This window comes from Helianthus annuus, chromosome 7, assembly GCF_002127325.2.
Source record: "Helianthus annuus cultivar XRQ/B chromosome 7, HanXRQr2.0-SUNRISE, whole genome shotgun sequence".
Classification (NCBI taxonomy): Eukaryota; Viridiplantae; Streptophyta; class Magnoliopsida; order Asterales; family Asteraceae; genus Helianthus; species Helianthus annuus.
Genome location: NC_035439.2, coordinates 127736553 through 127764299, shown reverse-complemented (window position 1 = coordinate 127764299; position 27747 = coordinate 127736553). Strand labels below are relative to the sequence as shown.

At 40.1% G+C, this 27747-nt stretch overlaps 2 protein-coding genes across 2 annotated transcripts; one reads left to right on the top strand and one right to left on the bottom strand.

Annotated features, from left to right (window-relative positions):
* Positions 1–211: 211 nt before the first annotated feature.
* On the bottom strand, positions 212–9773 carry LOC110892352 (extensin-2-like). Its single transcript, XM_035975021.1, has 2 exons — positions 8639–9773; positions 212–1884 (listed from the first exon to the last, which is right to left on the bottom strand). Exons 1-2 carry the CDS (start codon positions 9746–9748, stop codon positions 451–453), a joined length of 2544 nt encoding a protein of 847 aa, XP_035830914.1. The 5' UTR covers positions 9749–9773; the 3' UTR covers positions 212–450.
* A 12972-nt stretch (positions 9774–22745) lies between these two features.
* Positions 22746–24502, top strand: LOC118480422. The gene is made up of 2 exons (XM_035975251.1): positions 22746–23627; positions 24178–24502. Exons 1-2 carry the CDS (start codon positions 22764–22766, stop codon positions 24238–24240), a joined length of 927 nt encoding a protein of 308 aa, XP_035831144.1. The 5' UTR covers positions 22746–22763; the 3' UTR covers positions 24241–24502.
* The last annotated feature ends 3245 nt before the right edge of the window (positions 24503–27747 follow it).

The following is a 27747-nucleotide window of genomic DNA, read 5'->3' as shown; positions in this document are numbered from 1 at the left end:
ATATTATAATGTAATTATGTAGAGTAAGCTTTAACCAAAGTGGACCCCATCATAGTTTAATACATAACAATCTCATTGCTCCAGATAAGATACTAAATTTCCTAGTAATACGGTTATAACTAATACAACATTTCTTTTGAAAAATTCAATTCGGATATATATATATGCATGTGTTTTCTAAGATAAGGAAAGACAACCAATAAGAATATTATGGGAAAAAGAAGGAAAGTGAGAATTAACATTAATCTGTTTTTATTGATACAGGGAAAGAATAAGACAAATAAACAGTAAAACATAAAACATCATTTTACGGTGAGATGTTATTAACTCACAAATACAATTAAATAAGAATGAATGACAAAAGCAAATAAGTTGACTGAAAAGAAACATTTAGATGGTCATGCGAAGTGAAAATTGGCTCAAACTTCTTTGCTGAATAAGTCTGTGCTTTTAATAATGTCTTGGTGGTGGGGGAGACTTATAGTAATAAGCTGGAGGAGGGGGCGACTTTGATCGTGGATGTGGTGATTGGTAGTAGTATGGATGCTGTGGTACACGAGATGGTGGGGGAGGAGACTTGTAGATATAAGGCGGGGGTGGGGATGGTGATGGTGGGGGAGGAGAATTGTATACATATGGAGGAGGAGGAGATGGTGAGGGGGGAGGTGGAGACTTGTATACATATGGAGGCGGTGGGGAAGGTGATGGTGGCGGAGGTGACTTGTACACATATGGAGGTGGGGGAGAAGGAGATGGAGATGGTGGTGGAGGTGACTTGTAAACATATGGAGGTGGCGGAGATGGTGATGGTGGCGGAGGTGACTTGTACACATATGGAGGTGGTGGAGATGGTGACGGCGGTGGAGGTGACTTATAAATGTATGGAGGTGGTGGGGAAGGTGATGGTGGTGGAGGTGACTTGTACACATATGAGGGAGGTGGTGATGGTGATGGTGGGGGAGGAGACTTGTATACATATGGTGATGGTGATGGTGGTGGCGGAGATGGTGATGGTGGAGGTGGAGATTTATAAACGTATGGAGGTGGGGGAGAAGGCGATGGTGGTGGAGGTGACTTGTACACATATGGAGGAGGTGGGGAAGAGGATGGTGGTGGAGGTGACTTGTACACGTATGGAGGTGGTGGGGAAGGTGACGGAGACGGTGGAGACTTGTACACATATGGAGGTGGGGGAGAAGGTGATGGTGGTGGAGGTGACTTGTACACGTATGGAGGTGGTGGGGAAGGTGACGGAGGCGGTGGAGATTTGTACACATATGGAGGTGGGGGAGAAGGTGACGGGCGTGGTGGAGACTTGTACACATATGGAGGAGGTTGGGAAGGTGATGGAGGTGGTGGAGATTTGTAAACGTATGGAGGTGGTGGGGAAGGTGACGGGGGTGGTGGAGACTTATAAACATATGGAGGTGGTGGGGAAGGTGATGGGGGTGGTGGAGGCTTGTACACATATGGAGGTGGTGGGGAAGGTGACGGGGGTGGTGGAGACTTGTATACGTATGGAGGTGGTGGGGAAGGTGATGGTGGGGGTGGGGACTTGTATACATACGGGGGTGGTGGTGAATGTGATGGAGGAGGTGGAGACTTGTAGATATATGACGGTGGAGGAGATTTGTGAAGATAAGGTAGATGTGGCCATGTGTGTTTTACTGGTGGTGGTGGAGACTTGTAAACATAATACGTCTTTGGCAAAGTATGCTTCACTGGTGGCAATTTCCAGCCTTTAGACAGTGGAGAGTTATAACCATAAGGCTTATCGGCTACAACGATGGTGGCTAATAAAACAAAAGCATACATAAGTTGAGGCCAATGCCTCAACACCCTAAGGCTTCCCATATTAAGACCTTTCCCTTTAAAATCCCAAGACTTGTGTTTGTGTGTTTAAATGTTTTGCTTACAACCTTTTTATAGCCATCGTCTACATTATTATAATACGTATAACAGGTTGTAACATTATTATTTAAAATAGCAAGGGATGCATATGGTTTACTCAGTGTTTTTTCAATAAACTAAATAGATGTCTCTTTGAGGAAGTCAAGAGTAGTTGGTGAGTGCCAGTAGGAGAAATAGTTTTGTTTATGTGTTTAACGCGTTCGGGAGAGAAATGATAAGCAATTCATAACATTAACATAGTAAATATCTTTTTTAATGTGTCGGCCACTTTTTAAAAATTCAAAGCATGGGATTTGAATTTTACTAACAGTTATATATAACAGAATATATGGACGATATATATATTAGAACCTTGATGATGAAAGTGGATGTGGTGTGGCGTGGGGGTCTTTTGTTCTTCTATACGAGGAAAGGAATCAAAGGATATTATAACAGAATTATATGGATGATGTTCCTCATAAGGACGAGAATGGCTAATTACGATTGTGAAGTGCACTAAATCATATAGACAAAATGTATTTAACTCTTAAAAGTATTTAATCAAACATCTAATAAGAGTTAAGTTCACATACAAAGTGTTTTATCGTACAAAACGTACAAAAGGCATAAAAAAGCCAAAAAAACGTGGTGGCATTTTCGTAATTATTTACTCGTAGAGTAATTACAAAATTACTCTATCAATGATCCTATATAGTAATTTTGATCTTGTAGAGTAATTTTGTAAAATGTTCTTGTAGGGTAATTTTAATCTTGTAGAGTAATTTTGTAGAATATCATAATTACTCTACAAATGATCTTGTATGGTAATTTTGATCTTATAAGGTAATTTTATAGAGTATCATAATTACTCTACAAATGATTTTGTAGAGTAATTTTGAATTGTATGTTGTTTGATAAACTTGCATGGTAATTTTGATACACTTGTAGGGTAATTTTGATCCAAAGTAATTTTGATACAGTTGTGGAGTAATTTTGATAATTACCGTACAAAATCAAAATTACTCTACAAGAACATTTTACAAAATTACTCTACAGGATCATTTGTAGAGTAATTTTGATAACTACTAATAATTACGAAAATGTTATCGCGTTTTTTTAACAAAACCTTCCGTTCATACGTTTTATATATTAAAATTAGTTGTTTTTGATGTTTTCTCTGTCTAATAATATAATCACCATATATACTCACACCTCAAATTGTCAACATAAAATGTTAATTGGCCTTTCTTATATAATAGCTTTCCATCAAACTAAAATGGAAATTGTCCTTTCTTATATAATAACTTTCCAATGGAGACTCAAGTTCAATTCCCATTTGGGTCATATTGTGGTGGATATTGGGCAATGATGGTGACAAACTCATTGAGGGGGGTTCGATCCTGAGCCGCACCCCGGTTTTCATCCGGCTGTTACTTCAGCGAGGTTTCTCGTGTGGAGACAGTACGGTTTCCGGGGGAACACCGTAACCAAGTCTGGCCAACCCAGCTCGGGCCTAGTTAAGACAACGTAAGTCTGGGCAGACTTGGCTAGGGCCGCCGATTAGGCGGTGTGACATTGGATCACTAAAAAAGAAAGTCACCGTTAAAAAAAATATAATAACTTTCCATCAACCCAGAGAAATATTAAAAGAGCCCATACTTGATCACCTATGACCTACTCCTTTGGTTTCCCTTTGGAATATCACAATGGCAATTAGTAAATTTGTGAAAATAACAATTTTCACAAATATAGGAAATGCATTTTTCATTAATATAAGAAACTGAGTGGATTTTATATTAATTTATATGTGGGTTTGTGTTTTATGTTGGAAGAGCTTCGCCACAAATTAAACCACGTCCAAAAGGGAGCTAAGATAAATGAGATATCGATGCTTAAAGGTTGGTGTTTGAAACATTGAATGCTGAAATGACAGCAAAGTGGCACCTTGTCTCACATAGGAGGAGAGATGAAACTGAAAGTGGTATTTAAGTGGGAACACTCCTTCCTTATTGTTTAATGGAAGCACACACTAGTGTACTCTCGAAGGGGGCGGGGCGCCCTAGCCCGCGCGACGTGGGCGATGGGTACAATGTGGCGCTTTGATGGCACACTTTGCACGCTCGCAGAGCCGCATTTGTAATTTTGACCGCGCGCGCGTGGTGGAGCACAGGGGCTGTAAGGACCTGGTGGCAGGTCAACCTTGGCGAATGACATGGCAGGCGGGCGCACGGGTACATGACGAATGACACTGATGTGACGCGTGTGGCGCAACAAAGTGAGCCAATATGATGCGACTGTGTGGCGTGATCGTATAGGTTCACTGGTGATGTGGCGTGTGCGCATGAAAGTGAGCCAAAATGGCGAACACGCACCAGAGTGTCTGTTATGTGCACGCGCGACACAAGCTTCTTAGGGGCTGTTTGGCAACTTCTGAATGGTTAAGTGCTGAATCAGTAAGAGGTCTGAATCATTAAGTGCTGAACCAGTAAGAGGTCTGAACCATTAAGAGCCAATATAATGCTTAACCATTCAGAGGCAAATGTCTGACCAATTCAGATTAGAGGTCTTAACCATTCAGACTCTGTATAAAACTTAACCATTCAGAGGCAAATGTCTTAGCCATTCAGATATCTGCTCACGAAACAAACAGTCTGAACCATTAAGTGTTGAACCAGTAAGAGGTCTGAATCATTAAGAGCCTCATTTAGAGGTAAACAAACAACCCCTTAGACTTTAATGACAGAGCAGTTTCACTTCAACATTTGAAACAGACGAGTCAACGGTTTTGACTGAGAATTAAATGACGAATTAAAGTGTATTGAAGACGTTTAATGCCATTTAATTCCCTCATTTAATTCAGTTTTGTTGTTTCACCTCAGAAGCTGTATAAATACATCTCATCCACCGCAGGAAGAACCAACAATATCAACAACTTATGCAAAATTCCCTCTGCATACTTATGATCTTTTCACATCTTGTCTCAAGGTATTCTTTAGGTCCTCGAGCCAACTCCAGCAGTACTACTGCTCCAACTGTTTTACCCTGTGAAATAAAACGAGTTCTCTTGGGAGACTTGTAATTTGTTTTAAGGGCCCTGTGTTAGACACAACCCTCAGCCTCAAACTTTTTTCTACTTCATCTTATGTTCTTGTATTCTGTTTATTTCGGTTGTAATAGTTATGTCATTTCCTGCTTTCTTTAATTTCTATATTGTAATGATTTAATAAATTGTTTCATATTATTTATACGTGAACGGTTACTACATATCCATCTTATAAAATACATGATCATTAATCATAATATAAAAATAATAGAGTTAATTACTAAGGTGGACATTGTGTTTTTGATAGAGTAACACCTTTAAGGTCTAAGCGTTTAAACCCTTGGACCCAAAAGGTGTTACTTTACTCAAATCATAGACACCTCGTATGTGTAATTAACCCAAAATAACATATGATAATGTTATTAATGTGAAATTGGGTATTAGCAACCCAAACATTGTTAGCAGCAAATCATGCATCATAACAAAAACCATTATAATAACGAAGGTGACGGATGCATATCGAGGAGACAATTTAATAGAGGTGGTGGAGGAGTGTTGTACATGTACGGAGGCAATGGTGAAGTGAAGTCAAATAGAAGAGTGCATATTTTTAATTAGATATTGGTTTGAAAGAAACGAATTAAAATATAATTATTACTATATCTGTCCACTTGATTTATACAAATTCAATAAGCCGGTGCTACAACATGCAATGATGTCACATATTAAAATTAAAATTAAAATTAAAATACTATAAAGAAGCAACATATTTATGCGTATATGCAAGGGCGGACCTAGTAAGAGTCCAGGGTGGGCGGGCGCACCCCCTGAAAAAAAAAAAATTAGTGTATTTTATAAGGTAAAATTCTCCCCGCACCCCTTGAAAATTTGGTTAAACCCCTTATCCGCACCCCTTGAACCCTTGAAAATTTGGTTAAACCCCTTATCCGCACCCCTTGAAAATTTTTTCTAGGTCCGCCACTGCGTATATGTATTGTAATCTTGGTTTTGGCGGTTTTTCAAAGAAAAATTGGTTATGCATATGGTTGTTGTAACTTTGGCTTTGAGGGTTTTTCAAAAAAAAAAATTGATTTTTTTTTTTTTACTTTTCACCAAAAGTAATTCATAAATTACTTTTAACCTAAAATTATTTGTTTTTTTACTTTTAAGTTTTAACCCAAAAATTTTTATCTTTTGCAATCTATTCTCACAACTTTTTTTACTTTCAACTTTGGTCTTTTATAGTTTTCATTTTCCGCAAATTTTTCGCTTTATGCTTCGTTCTAAATTTTGTGACTTAACACATCGTGACGTGCGTCTTTTGTTTAACGTTTTTACGTTTTGTTCTAAATTTTGCGAGTTAACACGATGCAACGTGAGTTTGTGAGTGAACGTTTTTACATGGTCTATTTTTTTCCCATTTGACATGTTCAACATAACGTGCGGGTCCTAAATTGACTTAGTTATAACTAAATAATCCCCGCCGGATTGCGGCGGATCGTAATTCTTGTTTAATTTAAAAACTAATTACTAAAGAGAAATTTGACTTCTAATAACCTTTTTATACTGATGATTGTTAGATACATGAATTTTTTAGGTTAGTAACAATTAAAAGACATAACTTGGTAGTCTAGAATATATTTTGTTTTTGTTTTTGTTTTGTTTTGTTTTTCATTGTTTTTTAGGTTAGTAACAATTAAAAGGAGTAAATTACAAGTTTTGTCCTTTATGTTTGTATCAAATTGCAGGCGGTGTCCTTTACCTTTAAATTTGACTAATTTTGTCTTTAACATTTCAAAATCTTGCACGTTATTTCCTTTAACCCTAACTCAGTCAGATTTTTTTGTTAAATAAGGGTATTCTTGTCATTTTACCTCTTTAGGGACTGTTGAGTAAATAATTTGATATTCAAGAGACTAATTTTGTAAGAAATAAAAAATAAATTATAAATATTAAAAACCTTGAATATTCTCTCTCTCTCTCTCTCTCACTCTTTCTATCACACACCACCCACTACCACCACCTTCCACCTCCACCCCCACCACTGCCCTCTAGCCGCTGCCACACACCACTTACCAAAGGGATTGTTAGGGGCAAGGTATCTCTTGCCTAGGTTTCCACTTCCACCAATGGCATACATCTCCCAGTGGGTGTAGTCATTGTTCACCGCATGGAAATTTCCATGTCTGCATCTGAAAATTTATACAAAAAACTTAGTCTCACATGGCATGTAAAAATCATTTTAAACTTTGAAATTATTCACAAACAAATCCAAAACACCCAATCAGCCACCCTTCCACCACTGAACAAAATGGCCACGGCGGCACCATCGCCCTCCCGGAAGCAAATCCTCTCAATTTTCGGCTCATTCCTCCGATCATCCCGTCAATTCACCGATTACAACATAAGAGAGTACACAAAGCGCCGTACAATCGACGCATTTTGCCAAAAAAACCCTAACAAACCCTAGCTCTGTTGCCGCCGCCTTCTCCGATGGTAATTATCAGCTGCAGGATGCCAAATGGCAAGCCCTAGTGTACCATATGTACTCGCCGGAAGTCAAAAGCATAATGGAGATTAAGTATTGATTGGTGTTTGTTTATGTTGAAAAAGTTTTATAATGATTTATACATAGAGATTGAATACTGTGGTTTAGGATGGTTGATACTGGTGTGTGTGGCGGCGGCTGAAGGGCAGTGGTGGGGGTGGAGGTGGTGGTAGTGGGTGGTGTGTGATAGAGAGAGTCAGAGATAGAGGGAGAGAATATTCAAGGTTTTTAATATTTATAATTTATTTTTTATTTCTTACAAAATTAGTCCCTTGAATATCAAATTATTTACTCAACAGTCCCTAAGGAGGTAAAATGATAAGAATACCCTTATTTAACAAAAAAAAAATCTGACTGGGTTAGGGTTAAAGGACATAACGTGCAAGATTTTGAAATGTTAAGGGCAAAACTAGTCAAATTTAAAGGTAAAGGACACCGCTTGCAATTTGGTACAAACATAAAGGACAAAACTTGTAATTTACTCCGATTAAAAGACATAACTTGGTAGTCTAGAATATATTTTGTTTTTGTTTTGTTTTTCATTGTTTTTTAGAATCATTTCAAAGTTTCTATTAATTTATTGGTTCCCATCGATGATAAAACCCATTTGTAGATTTATGTTGGTTTTCATTGCTGATCCGGTCGTATCGGTTTTGGACGAACCGAAGGTTGAGGTTGAAGAAGACGAGGAAATTGTAACGTTTTTTAGTAATCTTCCCACATTCCATTGGATTGTTGATAATTCACATTCCATTGGATTGTTTATAATTCCTTCAGACTAGTGAAGGAAAGTGAAAATCCATGAGGGGGTTGAATTACTATTTTAATTCCATTTCTACTTTTACCGATACATATATTTGCCTATGTTATCTAGGTAACAGAAGGAAAGACTACGGATAAGAATATTATGTCAAAAATGAGAAACGTGATAATTACCAATTATTTGTTTTTATTGATAGATAAAAAAGAATAATACACAAAGATTACAAATACAAAAGTTGATAAATGTCATTACATGTTGAGACTGTGTTAACTCACAAAAATACAATTGATTAAGAAGTAATGGCAGAAGAAAAAAAAACGTAATACAAACATTTTGATGGTAACGCCAACTGAACTGTGCTTCAATCTTGTTGTTTGAATACCTTAATGCTTTAATAATGTCTTGGTGGTGGTGGCGACTTGTAGTAGTAAGCTGGAGGAGGGGGTGACTTTGATGGTGGAGGTGGTGATTTGTAGTAATATGGATGATGTGGAAGAGATGGAGATGGCATGTGAGGAGACTTGTACACATATGGAGGTGGTGGGGATGGAGATGGTGGGGGATGAGATTTATACATATATGGAGGTGGTGGAGATGGTGATGGTGGAGGTGGAGATTTGTAGATATATGGAGGTGGTGAAGATGGTGATGGAGGGGGTGGAGACTTGTAAATATAAGGGGGTGGTGGAGATGGTGATGGAGGAGGCGGAGACTTGTAAACATATGGAGGCGGTGGGGAAGGTGAGGGTGGTGGTGGAGACTTGTAAACGTATGGAGGTGGTGGGGAAGGTGATGGTGGAGGTGGAGGTGGAGACTTGTACACATACGGGGGTGGTGGAGATGGTGATGGAGGTGGTGGAGACTTATACACATATGGAGGGGGTGGAGATGGTGACGGAGGAGGTGGAGACTTGTAGACATAAGGGGGTGGTGGAGATGGTGATGGAGGAGGCGGAGACTTGTAAGCATATGGAGGCAGTGGGGAAGGTGAGGGTGGTGGTGGAGACTTGTAAACGTATGGAGGTGGTGGGGATAGTGATGGTGGGGGTGGAGACTTGTAAACGTATGGAGGAGGTGGGGAAGGCGACGGTGGTGGTGGAGACTTGTAGACGTACGGAGGAGGTGGGGAAGGCGACGGTGGGGGTGGAGACTTGTAGACGTACGGAGGAGGTGGGGAAGGCGACGGTGGGGGTGGAGACTTATAAACGTATGGAGGAGGTGGGGATGGTGATGGAGGAGGTGGAGACTTGTAGATATAAGATGGCGGAGGAGACTTGTGAAGATAGGGTAGATGTGGCCATGTGTGTTTTACCGGTGGTGGTGGTGGTGGAGACTTGTAAACATATTTCGACTTTGGCAAAGTATGCTTCACCGGTGGCAATTTCCAGCCTTTAGACTGTGGAGAGTTATAACCATAAGGCTTATCGGCTACAACGATGGTGGCTAATAAAACAAAAGCGTACATAAGTTGAGGCCAATGCCTCAACACCCTAAGGCTTCCCATATTAAGACGTCTTGCTTTAGAAAACAAAGACTTGTATTTGTGTGTTAAAGTGGTTTGATTACAACCTTTTTATAGCAATCGTCTACATTATTTTAATACATAATACAGGTTGTAGCAATATTATTTAAATTAGCAAGGCCTTCATGGTTGACTCGGTGTTTCTCTATATGATCATTAAACTAAAAGGATGTCTCTTTGAGGAAGTCAGAGAGAGTAGTTGATGAGTGCTAGGATGTTTTCAACGCGTTCGGGAAATATGTTTTTGCTATGGTGTCGGAGAATTTAAAAAGTTTAAAATTAATTTAAGATTGTAGTGTTTACGAAAAAAAACTTTTTAGTAGCAAATGGAACCCTAATGTTAAAGGATTAGTGTCTATTTGTGACAGAAGAAATAGACTTTTTAGTGTCTATTTCATTTATTTTATATTAACTAGAGATGAGTGTTTAGTACCAGGCTATGTAGCATGGATACGGGTATGGGACTGGGGTACGGGGACGATACGGGTACGAGGAACGGTAAATTAAAAAATACAAGATACGGGTACCGCAAAAAAAATTATATTAAAAAATAAAATTATATTAAACAAAGTCCAAAAAATAAAAATTGTATCACCGCAAAGGTTGCACTGAAATTTCCATGTTCCTCCTCCGACACCTTTTTTTTTATTGACATATGTCCACAGCGGAGGTTCTTCTACAGTAGATGATGATCCGTGTGTGTCTTGAGATGCCATAATCGATGGTGAATACCTGAATAGAGATGATGATCCTACAGTTGATACATACTTGATAATTCGATGAATGATGTTGTACGTGAATGGTGGAAGTTAAAAGGCCGAGCATATATAATTTATAAAGGCCGACCATTCGTATTTTGGAAGTTAAAAGGGTTAAAACCCTAAATATTTTAGGAAACGTCCCCGATACTCCGTTTTGGAAGTACCCAATATCGGGTACGTTTTTGTAGAAGTCCCCAATACCCGGGTACGTTTGGGAAACGTCCCCGAGCCGTCCCCTAGGCGTTTCCATCCCCGAGCCGTCCCCAGGACGGGTACTCGACGTAAAATGGCATCCCCGTGCTTCATAGGTACCAGGTATCGGTATCGAATTATTTTCGATACCGAATTGGTACCAACTTTTTGGTTTTTTTGATACCGGTACTTTCAGTACAGTACTGGTACTTACCGAATTTTGCCTTTAAATACCGATCTCGTACCGGTATTGATACTAAGCTCATCCCTAATATTAACTATGAAAATTGTTTTCACTCACAAATGGCTACTGTAGCCAAGGTACAAGTTTCTTTACAAAAGATCTTTTTCTCGAACAATGATCTCTTGGCCTAGTGGTTAAGGGGGAGATGGGAAGCTTTGCTTCTCTTGAAGGTCCTGGGTTCAAGTCCAGGCAAGGGGGTGTTAATACTAACTTGGTGATACTAACATACTAACTACTAACCTGGTTAGCAATATCCTAATCGTACGCCGTTCAAAAAAAAATTCTTTTTCTCTCTCTTTACACTATCTCTCCCCCTTTAAATAACCACTTAACCAGAATATGACATGTGACTAAATGGCGCAAGAACATGTGGCGCAGGAGAAAGGTTTTGCAGTTTGATAATGGCGCAGGAGAGCATGGCGCATGGGGGTGTTTAGTGCAGCGCAGTGCGTAGCGCAGGGTTGAGGAAAACGAAGAGTCAATAGCGCAAGAGAAGTGTACGTACTGCGCTATATGGCGCATGAGAGTGGTCAATGACAATTTTGGTAATTTAGGATAGTCAAAGTTTAAATTGTTAACTAAGGTGGTTAACAAGGCTAATGCGGAGATTTTCCCCACAACAACATCATATAGGAGGACTTCGAAGGAGTTCCGATTGAAATAACGCCACCACAAGTCACCAAAGAAGCGACGACGGCCATGTCGAACTTGTGCTCTAAGGCGATGTGAAGGCAGTGCGAAACAAGGAGTGTCAGTGGTGGTGTTGTACATGAAATTTCATTGAACCCGGTTTATATTAAAAAGCCCATGTTGTGGAGTAGTGGAGGTGCATGGCTTGATGGCATTTATTAACCGATAAAACCAAAATTGTTTGTAATCAAAACTGATGAGTTATGAAGATCTAAAAGTGAAAATATAATTTCGTTTTAGGCTTTTAGCTCTTCACCGAATTAAACTTCGTGGTCTAGAATATAATTAGACATGCTCCTTATTTTTATTCTTAGACACGTTAAGATAAACCATAGGCTTGCTGAAGGGAAGTAGGTTTGATAATGGCAAGTTCCGCTTGAATGTCTTGTTTCATGCCCGAGAGGTAACAGTTTAGCAACACTTCACTTCACTCGATAACCCCACAATACAATTGCAATGTTTTTTGAATTCCGCTTTTGTTTTAGTTTGAAAAGTGTCGCTCGCTTGATGGTTTTCATAGTTTGAGGGTACGAACTGAAGTTCAAGAGCTTGTACGATATCTGGCCATGTGCCCAAGAGACCGTTGTTGTTATTGAGATACTTGTACCACCTCAAGACCTCGTCGGTAAAGTAGAAAACAGTTAGGTACAATCGTTAGTCATCGGGATTGTGGTAGTAGGTAAAGTAGTTGTCGGCTTGGAAGATCCAATCCAACGGATTTGAACCATTGAACATGGGAAGGTTTATATTGGGTGGGCGTTGGTCAGACGAATAGAGAATGATGGGAAAATAAGGGATTTGGAAGGTACGTTTTCCTAATAGAGGATGGTGAGTAGCCGGTTGGAGGTTCGGTTTGCTGTTTCATTAAAGCTTGAAGAGCTTCAAATTGGGCATTTGCACGAGCCTCAGATTGGGTAAGGAATTGATCACCCAGGATTTGGAGGGGATCATCGGGTCTTTACGGGGAGGCATGGTTGGTTGGGATGAATGAAAGCACCCAAAGGCCTGTAGAGTAGGCTAATCTGTTAGAAATAACCCGTTGATGTGGCCTTACGGATCATTTGGTAACATTACCAATATGGCATAACTAGTCTCCGACAATTACTTGATGGTAGTAATTGTAATTATTGATTAGTTTAAGGGGCAATTATGATTTCCTTTTAGGTACCTTTAATAGAGAATGTAAAGAGTTTTAAATATATATTGACTAGCCTAAGATCCCGCGAGTTTCGCGGATGGCTTAACACAAACATATAATATCTACTCTCATCGAAGCCCATGTAGATCATCATTTTTGTTCTAGGCCTTTCCAAACTTAGGCATCACGTCTAAGGGTTGAAACAGGTCCCAAACAGACAATACACGACCCTAACTGGTACAAACCCAACGTCGAACAGAGTGATCACTTCCCTATCCAAAAACATGTTACATACCAGCGAACCTTTAATAGAGTAACGAAAGGTCATGGTTTTCATCTTTTGATTGACATCAAGTTTATATAAACTTCAATATCTAAATTCTTATTTAAATTCATATTAATATACCAAGGGATGATATCCTTGAAAACAGTTAAATTCAAGGAAAGAAAATAAATATCAAAACTATATATTATGGTGTTGTTCTCGTAACGACAAACAATATACAGTTAAATAACATAGATGTAAGAAAATAGTATTTACATGAGTAAATATTCTCAGGGAGGATATCCTTGAAAACAGCTAGTATAGACTTTAGACCAAGATCTAACATGTAACGATCTCCATTCTTGCAAATTTGCAACATTTCTTTTAAGTGTTTAATATTGCCTTCAGGATTCTCGAGCATTGATGTTCCGATTTTGGCAAGCTTGTGCTTCTTTTGTTCATTGGTTTCTTCGGCTGTAAGATCTTTTTCAACCTCGGCCTATAGAATCGTTATGAGAAGAATGGTGATATACAAATATTACAAATTAAAAATGTAAGTAATATGAGTTGAGTACCAAAACACCGTCTCGAAGGTTGTAACCGTTCCTGCTAGCTTGAGTCCATTGTCCGCCACATATTATGTATTACATAAATAAAATCACATTAAACTAAATTGTAACACCTCGAAATTTTGCGTCCTATAATGTATTGACACGTGTCATAAGTTTACACGTGGTAATAAATGCTAAATAAGGACTAAAGTTGACAAACATAGAAAGTATGTGAATCCGAGGGTTCAAAGTGTCAACAAGGGATAAATATACTGTACAGTAACCCTAAATGATGCTCGTACCTTCAAACGAATAAATCATGGATCGTACGGAACGAAATGTGGAAGAAAGTGAGAGATTTCAAACTACAGGGGTTAAATGTGTCAACATGTTTAAGTTATACCTCTGAGTGACCCTTTAACAAACCCGAGGCTTTGTAATAGTAAATTACGCTCACTAGAATATACGATATAAATTTCGCAAAGTTTCGTTTCAAAACGAGAAAGTTATGATCAAATTCGTATGCGAGGGGTTAAAAGCGTCAACAATAAAAGTTAGGACTTTTCGGGTAGTAATAAACTAACCGAGGACTTAACGGCGCGGGTAAAAGTCACGAGGCCCTTATACGTAAATAAAAAGGCCCAAAACGCAAAGTTACCCCTTCGAAACGCCAAAGGCCAACTGAAATAATGAAAAAGATTTGAAAATCTTGCAAACAGGTCTCAGGCGGGCCGCGTAAAAGTAGCAAGGGGCTTTACGCGGGCCGCGCTGACAGTAAAGATATGGGCTCTGACATTAGGATTCAGGCGGGCCGCGTGAAGGTTGCATGATCATGGACGCAGGCCGCGTCAGCCTCCCAGATGCAGATAATTCGGACAGAAGCACTGTTGAGTGTTTTAACCGACCTTAGAGCCATTATTATGAGCATGGGCGCCCCCTAAACGACCCCTAGCACTCAGGGATAGTTGTTGATCATCTAGAAACACTTGTAGCACTTGTTGTCAATGATCTAAGGGCTTATGATTACTATAAAAGGGCCATGAGTTGCAACAAGTTCTTCACACCTTCATTCTGCTTTCTTGATCACTTCTGGAGCTCAAGAATACTCTCTTAGCATCTCTGGTCGTGTACTTAACTTCTGTAAGTGTGCTTAACCCTTTATGGTTTAGTATTTGCTTAGATATAGCTTAAAAGTCAATCCATCGTAATTAACGATTGACTTAACGGTTAATCACAAATGGTCCAGTGATTAATCGAAACAAAGGTAGTTATATGTTGGTAATCATATGGGCATTTAACCCTTAAAAGGGCACCCTCTGATTCCCACTCTAACTAGTCCAAATGTCGGGGCAAAGTTGCTTAGAAAAAGTCAACAGAATGCTAACTTCCGATTTTATGCATGATCAGTAATGTAGATGGCGTGTAACCTGTTTTGACACCCATATAACATAATAGTAAGTATTATAACTGGTCTAAGCTTGTTTGATCCGACCATTTACTGTTTTGACCCGGTTCGGAACTAAAAGTCGCAAAACTTTGACTTTTGCTTTGACTTCAGTTTTGACCCATTATGGTATGATTTAGATTTGCCTTAGGACTCTCTTAGGACCAGGTTACATGATGGTATAACCCTCTGTGACCGGTTCGTTGTTTGTCAGAGTCGTTTGCACATTTCCGTTATATGCTTAAATGTTGACCATAACGCCCTTTTAACTTTAAAACGAGAATTTTTGACACGTGAAAGGACAATAACCTTAGTTACTGATTTCTAAGCATGTCCCTAAAATTTCATGTCAATCGGAGGTCTAGAATAGGAATTATGCTAAATAGCGCAATTACGGAAACTTTAGTAATTAAACGGCGCAATTAGCATAAAGCCTATCTAAACCCGAATTTCGACACCAAAACTTTACACACTGATGTAAAATAATATTTTTGAATTTTTAAAGATTTTTAATTATTTTTAACCTGCTCATAACCTGCGGTTATGGCATTGATTCGGTAAATACCGAATATACCCTTTTCGGACGTAAAATGAGTTCTACATGATATTTTGACCCGAATCCAGTTGCTACTGATTTTAAATAATAAATAAAGTATTTTGAACTTTATAACCTGTTCGGAAAACTCAGATTTCCTGTAGAACTCGGAAATCTCTTTTATAATCTTTAAAAAGACCGAAATACCCCTACGGGGCGTATATTGGGATTAAACTCGTTATGGGCATAATGGAAGGTATCCTACTGATACCACAATCTCTTTAGAGCATATTAATTTAGGAAACCTATGTAGGACTCTTACGGTTACCCGTTACGCCTTTTACGCGTACGGTTCGGTTTATGTAACTAGTTTACATAAACTGGCCGAAACGGGTCAAACCTTATCGTTTTTACCTCAAAATCCAGAATGTGTTTATAATACCCATATAAAACAAGTCTTCAAACTTGTTGGGTCCAAACCACATTCCTTTCCCGGTTTTCGCCTTTCATGCGATTAAACCGTATTTATCATTTGAAACTGACCGGTCTAAGCTAAGGCTAAATTAAAGACCCGTTAGGATTCTAATAGGTTGTTATAAACCTTTGTTCCAGAATAGGAGACCAGTAAAAGATACTTGCATTTGTTTATTGAGGTTATTACTTGCTCAGGTAAATACTTTTAACTTATTTTCCGTTATACGGGCTTGGGTTACGGTAGATAAAATACCGCTTGGTCGGGCAATTGACCCTAACTCGTTAGTAGTTGGGTATTATCAATGTGACCCGTTTAAAAATTGGTTTTGTTGGCTTTACGCCTTTGGGAGCTTAAATGACCATGTCCCGGATATCCTTGGCAGCATTTTACGAAATGGCCACGACCTTGACACGCGGGTGTAGGCGTACACCCGACAATGTCTCTATAATTATAAAGGTATAACCGTTTGTTTTCCCGCCACGGCTTTATGCTATGTGGCGTGTCTATTAACCTTAAACCCGGCACGACCCGGGCGACCGAACGCATAGTGAACATGTAATTCTTTTACAAGATTCGATTGATTAATTATCCCAAGTTATAAAGAGTTTGTGCCTCGTGCATTCAAATCAATTTTATTAAACCTTTTACAAAAGTGTCGGTTGAATGTATTTACCAGTGTAAACTGACATATTTTCCCCAAAAAGATTAAATGCAGGTTCTACACGAAATAGGCTGGCCACTCCTTAGCATCGTTAGAGTCTCGCAAGCCTGGATGCTACTATCTGTTAAACATTATTTCTTATTTTATTTTTGATCCCCTGTGGATTATTTCGACTACTTGTGATACTTGGATATTACATTTGATGGTTGAAATATATCTATCTTTATGCTTCCGTTGTGCATTTAAATATTGTGTAGTTTGACTATATTGTTGCCAACTACGTCACGGTAATCCCCCACCGGGCCCACTAGTGAAACGTGTGGAAATCGGGGTGTGACAGGTTGGTATCAGAGCCAACGTTGAGTGAATTAAACACTATCCTTATATGTTTAATCTCAATGACACAATTGCACATACTTGAGTCTAGACAAGAACATAGGACAAATTCGAATTGTTGTTCTAGTTTGTCTTTTATTGTTTGTTGTTGATTTAAAATTGCTTAAGCAGGAAATATGCCACCAGCAATTAGAAGAGGAGGAAGAGGCAAAGGGCCAATCACTACTCACAATGATCACGAGGCCGGACCTTCACACATGCGAGCTCCTTCCAGCACAAGGAGTGAAGAACCTCAGAGGCGTAGGAGGAACCTCTTCGAGCCTGCTAGACGGTCTACCTCACATAGTTCGACGCCTTCATACCGTCACTCTTTTGGGCCGAACTCAGAAAACGAGCCCAGTAACCCTCAACCTTCGTTCATACCTCTCCAGCGTTCTGTTTCGCACCGTTCTTATGGCGATCATACTCCTTTCTTTCAAAGCCAGTTCAACCCGGCAGACTATGTCCAAGAAGCAGTAGGTTTTAACCCTCTAGGACCAGTGGACCATTTCTCCGAGGACAATGCGATGGATATGGACGAGGACACGGATCCATCGAACCTGCAAGAGGTACCCCCAACCATCCTATCGAGATCTCTGATGGGTCATCCTTCCATGGAACACCTTATCAGGGTCCAGACAGTTACCAAGCGAGGTTTAACCAGTGCGAGTGGTACTTTACACCCTCTCACCATTCACCACCTCACCAGCAGCAGGATCCTTCCGAGGATTCGCGTTTCGTGACAGTTACGCCACCGCCTCCACCGCCACCAGTTCAACAAGCACCTCCAGATCCGCCAAGGCGTAGGAGATCAGGCACGCGGATGTCCACACGAGGAGGGGAATTTCACTTTAGCACCCCTCGCGACTCGAGTGCAAGTCATTTTCCGCCACTGCCTGAAGACCCACAAATGGGTGAACCTTCGAGTCACCCTGCAGAGGTGAATTCTGCACCAGTTGCACCACCTCCGCCACCTTTCGGCTATGATAACCCGATACCAGCATACGCCGGATCCACAACATATAACCCGTTTGAGTTGCCGACTCACACTCACTATAATTATGCTGACGCCGATCCATACTTGGTAGCGGCCAATTACAACGCCCTCCATCCCGAAGGACCTTATGGAAATCCTTGGGGATTAGGATACACAGCTCATGGGTATCCAGCACCTGCTAGACCTCCGATTCAACAACCGTCGCAGCAGCCACATTTTTCCCCACCGGAGCAGGAAGAAATCCTCCACCGTTTAAGTAGGGTAGAACGAGATTTTGAGCAAGAACGTAAGAACAATCGTGGATTCCTCAAGGGCTTAGCAAACCTGCTAAAGGGGAAGAAGAAGCGAGATCATTAGTCTTTATATGTTCCATTGTATTTCCTATTTCGATCGAGTCCCTGTGTGGACATTTATTTGTTTTAGTCCCTACATGGACATTTATTGTATGTTTAGTCCCTGCGTGGACCATTCCCTTTCAGTCCCTGCGTGGACTTATCTTTTTTGTCCCTGTACGGACATCTATCATTGTATTTGGTCCCTGCGTGGACTTGTTTTCTGTAAACCTCTGCGTAGGTATTTTGTCTATTTAAAAGTCCCGTTTAGGGCAGGGTGTAATCGTTCTTATGATTTATGGAATGTTAAGTTATAAAACTTCATTTTTGTCATTATATACATTATTATATGAAAGAAATCAAAAATCATTCATTTTAAATAAGTCTGCCTAAATAAAGAATCTTAATGGTGAGACCTAGCCTGGTGTCATTATAAGATCCGGCCAAGATGGTGAGACCTGGGTAAAAGATTCAGATTCCTGTTAACCTCTGTAAACATGTTAACATTCTTGGCAGATGTGATTCGTTAAAATCACACGCGTCATTCTTATATAAGAATCCTTCAAAGGATTCCAAAACCCAAATTAATGATTTATAATCATGGGTTTAAAATCATCAATTAAGATGATTACTTATCAAGCATCCATTAGTGATGTAGTGCCTACGAGCCATACTTATAGTTATATAAGACAAAAGACAGTTGTAGTCTATGACCCCCTGTCAGAAAAGGTAAAAGAACTATGTTCAAACCTTCAGTCCTTGATTCTCTGAAATCCTGGCTAATAATATAAAACGTCCATGTGACTAGGCTTTTGTGCCACTAACAATATTGTTTGTAAATAGGATAAGTTATATTCGAATCCTAAATAAAAGTGAGTAACAAATTAACCAAATATGGTCTATGTTTACCATGGTTAATGAATTGCCATAAAAGACAATTCCATAATAAACTCCTAAATAAAATTCTGTCATATTCCTTGTAGCAGATCAAGATCTCAATGGCTGACCCAAACGGAGTTAATAGTCAATCAAAGGAGGACGACAATGATAATGCCCAAATTAATATAACGGGCGCTGAATTGAAAGCTTTAGTAGACGACGCTGTTAAGACGGCCTTAGATCGGCAATATGAAGAGTATAGCGAGTCTCGAAGCAGGACCCGATCTACACCACACTCTAAACCAAGAACCCATTCTGAACCTCACAGCAAACCACCCTCGTCCCAGTCTAAACCTAAGAAGGATGACGATCGACACTCATCAAATGAGAATAGTGTCCATCCCAAGAAATTAGTGTTCAATGATGCACCTCGTGCCAAGGGTTGCACGTATAAGTATTTTGTTTCCTGCAAGCCCCGAGATTTTACTGGGGAAAAAGGCGCGGTGGATTGCATGACCTGGATGGACGAAATGGACATAGTTGTGGACATTAGTGGTTGTGCTGAGAAGGATGTGGTGAAGTTTGTATCCCAGTCATTTAAGGGTGAAGCCCTAGCGTGGTGGAGATCACTAGTTCAAGCCTCAGGGAAGGTTGCTTTGTATAGCATGACATGGGAGCAATTTATTGCTCTCATCAAAGAAAACTACTGCCCTCAACACGAGGTCGAGAAGATAGAATCTGATTTCCTATCACTGGTCATGAAGAACCTGGATTGTCAGGCTTATCTCACAAGTTTCAACACCCTGTCAAGATTGGTTCCGTACCTTGTGACCCCGGAACCTAAACGGATCGCGCGTTTCATCGAGGGTCTGGCCCCGGAGATCAAAGCTAGCGTAAAGGCTTCTAGGCCTGCTACATTTAGATCCGTAGCAGATATATCTCTGTCTCTCACACTGGATGCAGTGAGACAGAGATCTCTGAGAAATGCTGACACTGAGAAGAGGAAACGTGAAGATGATGATTCACGTAGGTCAAGCAAGAAGCATCGGGGAAATCGTGACCACAAGAAGGGATCGGAGACCAAGAAGAATGACCGACAGTCGGGCGATAGGCCCAAGCGCAATGTTTGCAAGAAGCACCATTTCGGAAGGTGCAGGTATGAACAGAAATCCCAGCCGAAGGCATGTGGGATTTGCAAGTCCTTTGAGCATAGGACTCTTGAGTGCAAGAAACTGAAGGATGCAACTTGTTATGGTTGCAATGAAAAAGGGCACATCAAGACTAACTGCCCAAAGATAGTGAAGAAGGCTGAAAGTTGGGAAAAAGACCAATGCCAGGGTCTTTCAGATGAATGTTCAAGAGGCTATTCAGAACGACAACGTTATAACTGGTACGTTTCTCATTAATGATGTATTCGCAAGAGTATTATTTGATTCTGGAGCAGATAAATCCTTTGTGGATAGTAAGTTTTGTGAGTTGTTAAAATTTCCTGTTAAAGCCTTGAATGTGAATTTTGAGGTAGAGTTTGTTGATGGGACTATGGAAACAGTCTCAACTGTATTAGATGGATGTGTCATATCCATTAGGAACCACTCATTTACTTTATCCATGTTACCCTTTAAACTCGCTGGTTTCGACGTAGTATTGGGTATGGATTGGTTATCGCATAACCAAGCCCTGTTAGAGCATGTGAGATCGTTGGTACTTGTACTGGATTAGTTTAGTTGTAGTTTGTATGCCTTTTGAATGTTTAGGGGGTTGTTTTGTAATTATCTAGAAGTAATATTCCTGACCTAGTGTAGTTAAGATTCCAGCAAATTTATAAATTTGCTGGTTAGTCAGGATGCTAGTATAAATACCCCAAGCATTGTAACACATTGAAGCTTTTGGCTCTTGGTGGAATCAAGTGTTGTTTACATTCTTATTGAGCTTTGATCTGATTTCCAAGGTTGTTTATTGTTATATCATTCTGTTTGGATTCAATACAACACTAGTTGTATTCCTCAATCCATTAGCTTCACCTTCATCTTCATTCTTGATATTTCTTGACTAGTCATAGTTCAAACACTTAATCAATAGGTGTTTTGGACTAAAACAACCAACCACTGTGATCCGGATACGTTTTGGGATCTACAATTTGGTATCAGAGCCTTTGTGCTCTTGGTTGTTGTGTTCTTGTTAAGATTTTTCATTGTTTTGAAGGTTTTTCAAAGTTTCAAGGTTTTTTTAAATTTTTGGGCTTAAAATGGATTGATTTGGTGTGTTTAATTGATAGGTTGTTGTTAATACTTGGTTAAGGAGTCATTTTGGTCATTTTGGTGCATCAAAACATGGTTTTTGGGCTGTTTTTGAGTGATTAGAGGGTTTTAGTTCGTGATAAACCCTCTGGTTAGCGAAGATAACTTGAATACAGCGATGAGTTTTTGAATACAGCGAAGATAATTTTGAATACAACGAAGATAATTTTGAATACAGCGAATATATATTTTGAACGTAGCGAACATAGCGATATTGTCTGAATCGCTGAGTGTTCCGTCGCATAATCAGCAAATTAGCCGACTAACGTTCGAGCGAATTTGCTGATCATCAGCGAAACAGTATCATTTGACCCATTAGCGAATTTATCGAAGGCGACTTCGAGAACCGTGCTAGCGAATCACAGCGTTCCTATCACGGTTTCCGGCAATTATAACCTAACTTCGTTTGGTGTTTGATTTGTCAGCGAAGATAAATTGGTGTTCGTGCAGGATCCAACATCGTGTCAGCGAAGATAGCGAACAAGTTAGCGGAGATCATCAGTCAACATCGTTCGCCGGCGAAATTAAAGATCTGTCAGCGAATTTAAGCCTGTTTCAGCACACGTTTGTCAAAAACAAAGAAAAATGTCGCTAAATCAACTAAGTCCAATCGCTCAAGCGGAACTTGAAACTGGAACCACAACTCGCCCACCAAAGTTGAAAGGAGCGGAAGATTTTAGCACTTGGAAAACTCGCATTCAATCGTTCTTCGAGTACACGGATTACAATCTGTGGCTCTCCGTTACGGCCGGACCTCACGTTCCTACGGTAGTTAGAGGAGATGCGGTGGTTCCTAACAACGATGCTACCACCTTCACTGACGAAGACAAGGCCCTCATTCAACGTGATCGTCGTGCACACGCCGCTCTAACCATGGCTTTATCAACAAACGACTGCAACATGTTTGAAGAACACCGAACTGCTAATGCACTCTGGAATGCATTGATCGAGTACTATGAGGGAAATGAAGAACTGATCGAAAGCAAGAGAGATATGGTGCAAAAGCAATACGACATGTTTTGCAGAGTCCGTGGAGAGAGCCTGTCTGATCACATTAGCCGCTTCCTAAACATGATGACCAAAATGAAGAAAGCTGGAAATCCTGTAACCAATCGTGCTGCAATAAAGAAATTGCTTGAAATGGACGTAAACAAGAGAGAGATGAACACTGCTGGATATCAACCTAAAGCAACTCAACCTTCAGCAGGACTGAAGAATGTAGCGTTTCTCGCTTCAGGGGGCATTACTCCACAAGCTTCTGATCTAATTTATGCAAATGCTTCCGCAAGCGCATCTAAAGCCCCACAACTTGTTGAGAAAACGATCACTGTCGATACTCAAGCACTGAAAGTTTCAACCGAGAATGTGGCACTCTTCAACACTTTCCTAAGCAGCTATGAAGCCCTAATGTCTGGGGAATTGAAGAAGGAGATGTTTACTGCCGAAGACATGTATCAGGTTGATCCAGATGATATGGAAGAAATGGATCTGAAATGGCAAATGGCCATGATCACTCTGAGATTGAAGAAGTTTCAAGACAAGACAGGCAAGCGATTAGGTCTTGGAAAAGCTGGTTTTGACAAGTCTAAGCTGAGGTGCTACAACTGTAAGAATCTTGGACACTTCAAGCGTGACTGTCCGATGTTGAAAGAGGGAAACAGTGAAGCTACTCCTGCTGCTAAACAGATCACTGCCGAAGAGAACAAAAGCAACGCTTCTCCCAGCACGCCAAAGGCTTTGGTTGTTGAAGACTATGACTGGAGCGAAGAGATCACTGAAGCTAAGGAACAAGTCAACAAAGCCCTGATGGCCAAAATCTCTAGTGAATCATCTGCAAAGCACTTTGAGAAGCAGACAACGGGAATCCCAACTGGAAACAATGATGCTGACCAGGGATTGAAAGGTATTCTGCCTTCAGTGGAGTCTGGTGATAAAGCTGAAAAAGATGCTGAGAAAGGAAAGGATAAAGTTCAAGCTACAGCCATGAAAGCAGATGCATCAAAAGAGAAGGCTGACAAAGACTTGGTAAATAGTATTCCACTTAGTTTCAAGGAGAAGTTATGCTCCGAAGCATGCGTTGATGTCGTGGCACATTATAAATTCCTAAATCTGGAGTTTGAAAGGCAAAAGGACAAAGCTTTAAAAATTAATAATGAGCTTAAACAAAATGAGGCTGCATATCAGAGAAAGTTGAACTCAACTTTGGCTGAAATGCAAACTCTTAAAGAATTTGTGTTTAGAAAAGATTTTATCATAAATGATCTTACTGAAAGGTTAGAAAAAGCGTTAAATGAAAAGAACAAACTCCAGATTATAATAGATAAATGGAATGTCAGTCAAAAGGCCTTTACTGACATCAAAAATTGCCAACGACCAACGTTTGTGAAAGACGGGATTGGTTATAAGGATAGGCACGGAAATGAAAGAAAACTTTTCTTTCCGCCTCACAGCAAAAACTACGTGCCTATGCCTACTCCTCATCCCGAAAATGATCTCATAAATGAAAAGGCCTCAGTTGAACAAAATGAATTTTATGAAAATGAGACAACTGCTAACTGTTCTAAAAGCAATGCAGATTCCATTGAGTGTAAAGAAGATGTGTGCGATGATGATGGAGACTGCGGAGGGTCAAAAATAGGAATTGGTTATTCAGGCGACAGTTATTCCACCGTTAACTGGTTCGTCTGGAATTGTTCTAAAAACAATGTTAAGGATGAATGTAATAGTTTAAGTAGGATGGATAAGTGTAATGGCCAAGCGCCTAAAACTAAATCTGTGGATGACTGTAAAGGCCATGTGCCTACATTTGAGACCCGTGATCATGAACCTTATGTGTCTGAATGTCATGGTTTGAATTATGCGTGTCGTGATGATAATGTTGCTTGTGAATCTCCTGTATTTGTGCCAGAATTAAAAAGGAATAGCTTTGGAAAATTCCTTACAAAGGAAATTCCCGAATTTATTCCTTCCAGAACAGGTATGACAGAATCAGAAAAGAAAGCTACTGAAGATCAAGATAATGTAGAATCAAGCGCCATTACCACAGAAGACGAACAGACATCAGAAAGTTCGCATTCAGAAATCTCAACTGAAGATCAAGCAACAAGTGATGAAAGCTTCGAATGTTCAAGTTGTGAAGCAAGTGAAGAACAAAATTCAAGCAAGGACAACACGTCTGAAAGCTCACTCGATTCAGACAGTGATGAAGAATTTCCCGAAGATGAAAGCAGAGTGGACAAGAAAATGAAGAAAGCAAAAAGCTCAAGATTCTCATCACATACATCATCTTCTCACACCAAAAGACCCAGACATAAAAGATGTTTTCGCTGTGGTCATTTAGGACATACAGCGAAACATTGTAAAACCAAAAAGTTTCCTAAACCAGAACATGATTTTATTACAAACGTCACGCAGCAACTAAATTATCTTAAGAAATCTGTTAAAAATCTGGTTGATTCAACTGCGTATCTTTGGAAACAAAAAGAGGTCAAAGTGGGTCAAAACCACGATAGATTTGAAATGAAACAGATTTGGGTTCCTAAATCAAACTAATCTGTATATTTGTATATTTGTATATATCAGAATAAGCTCCAGAAATGGCTTCGAATGCTCATGGAATACATCTGGCACGTCGACAGCGGATGCTCAAGACACATGACGGGGTTAAAAGAACTATTGAAGAACTTCCGCTTTTTGATGGCGACTTCGTGTCCTTTGCCGGAGACGAAAAGGGAGGGAAGATTGTTGGAGTAGGCGATGTAGTATCCGAAGCTCTCACGCTGGAAAATGTCAACTATGTTCCAGAGTTATGCTATAATCTCATGAGCGTCTCTCAAGTGTGTGATAAAGGAATCTCAGTGCTGTTCAATGACATGGAATGCCTGTTCCTGAAGCCGGGTTATGTTGTTCCTGCAGAAATGATCATGCTTACTGCTCCAAGACAGAACAACACATATGTGCTCAACATGAAGAATGCCAAGACAAATGACAATCTAACATGCCTTATCTCTAAAGCTTCAGAATCGGAGTCACTGCTTTGGCATAGACGACTGGGCCATGTCAATTTCAAAAATATGAATAAACTATCTAAGTTAAACTTAGTTAGAGGTCTTCCGATTAAAGAATTTCCATTTTCTGAAAAATGTATTGCATGCGCCCAGGGAAAACAGCATAAGAAACCTCACAAGACCAAAGCAGTGAACACGATTTCTGCACCACTTCAGTTACTGCACATGGATCTTTTTGGTCCTATCAGTGTTAAAAGTCTCGCTAAAAGCTCTTATTGTTTGGTTGTAACAGATGATTTCTCTCGATTTTCATGGGTATATTTTCTTGAAGCAAAGAGCGAAACTGCTGAAGTCTTAAAAGCATTCATTCCCTTAATAGAGAACGTAATCAAACGGAAAGTGAAGTCCATAAGAAGCGACAACGGGTCTGAATTCAAAAATCAGACATTCATATCATTCTGCGCAGAAAAAGGAATTCATCTTCAATACAGTGCAGCCAGAACTCCTCAGCAAAATGGAGTCGCTGAACGCAAGAACAGAACGTTGATTGAAGCTGCAAGAACCATGCTGGTGGACTCCAAGCTTCCAATAATCTTCTGGGCTGAAGCAGTTAATACAGCATGCTACGTTCTGAACAGGGTGCTCATCGTGAAACCTCATGGAAAGACAGCATACGAGCTTCTCTTCAAAAGAAAGCCTCTTATAGATTTCTTCAGGCCATTCGGATGTTCGTGCACTCTGTTGAACACTCAAGAAAATCTCGTCAAGTTTGAAGCTGTGGGTGATATCTGCTACTTCATGGGGTATTCATCCACTCAGAAGGCTTACCGTGTTTACAACAAACGAACAAAGATGGTGATCGAATCGTACTATGTGGACTTTCAAGAAGGAAATTACACCAACACTGGAAGCACTCCTGACTGGTTCTATGATGTGAGTGTGATCTTCAATAACTTTGAAATTCCGGAAACTGCGTCTGACCCTGAGCCAGTCGAAGACGTTCAAGTTGAACCCTTGTTTGACTCGTCTGACATTGGTTTCACTCCTTTCACCACTCGATTATCTCCATCATCTGTTGATCCGATTATGGCTGTAAATGAATCAAATGGTCACACTTCGCCTGAGAACACCCAAGAAAATGGTGCTTCTTCTTCACAGGCAAATGTGAATGAGCCAACTCAAGACGATGATCCACCAATAATTTATGTCGACGAACATTTCACCAACCTTCCGCAGCAAATCGAATCTCTGACAAATGCAGGTTACAAGACAAATAAAAATCATCCTCTTGAAAATGTCATTGGCGCAGTAGAAGAAGGAGTACGCACTCGAGGGCAGTCAGCAAGCATCAACAAAGGTCTCTTCGCAGCTTTTCTATCACAATCAGTTCCACGTGACATCGAAGACGCTATTCAAGACTCCAGCTGGGTTCAGGCAATGCAAGAAGAATTATCCCAATTCAGGAAACTCAAAGTGTGGGAACTTGTAGATCTACCTGAAGGAAAGTTTCCTATCGGCACTAAATGGGTCTTTCGAAACAAGATGGATGATCGTGGGGTGGTTATCAAGAACAAGGCTCGATTGGTGGTGCAGGGTTTTCGACAAGAAGAGGGGATTGACTACGAAGAGGTTTTTGCTCCAGTCGCAAGATTGGAAGCAATCAGAATATTCCTGGCGTATGCCTCTTATAGAAACTTCAAGGTCTTTCAAATGGATGTCAAAAGTGCGTTTCTGTACGGGAAAGTCAAGGAAGAAGTTTACGTGTGTCAACCTCCAGGGTTCGAAGATCCTCATTTTCCAGGCCGTTATTTCAAATTGGATAAAGCACTTTATGGCCTTCATCAAGCTCCACGCGCCTGGTATGAAACTTTGTCCACATACCTTCTGGATTGTGGTTATTCCAGAGGGACGATTGACATGACACTCTTCACCAAGAAGGTAGGGGAAGATGTTATGTTAGTCCAAATCTATGTGGACGATATCATATTCGGGTCAACCAATGAGGCCTTGTGCAGAGAGTTTGAATCGATCATGAAGGCAAAATTTGAAATGAGCATGATGGGAGAACTGAATTTCTTTCTGGGTTTAGAGGTGAAGCAAAGGGAGGATGGAATTCTGATTCATCAAGCTAAATATAT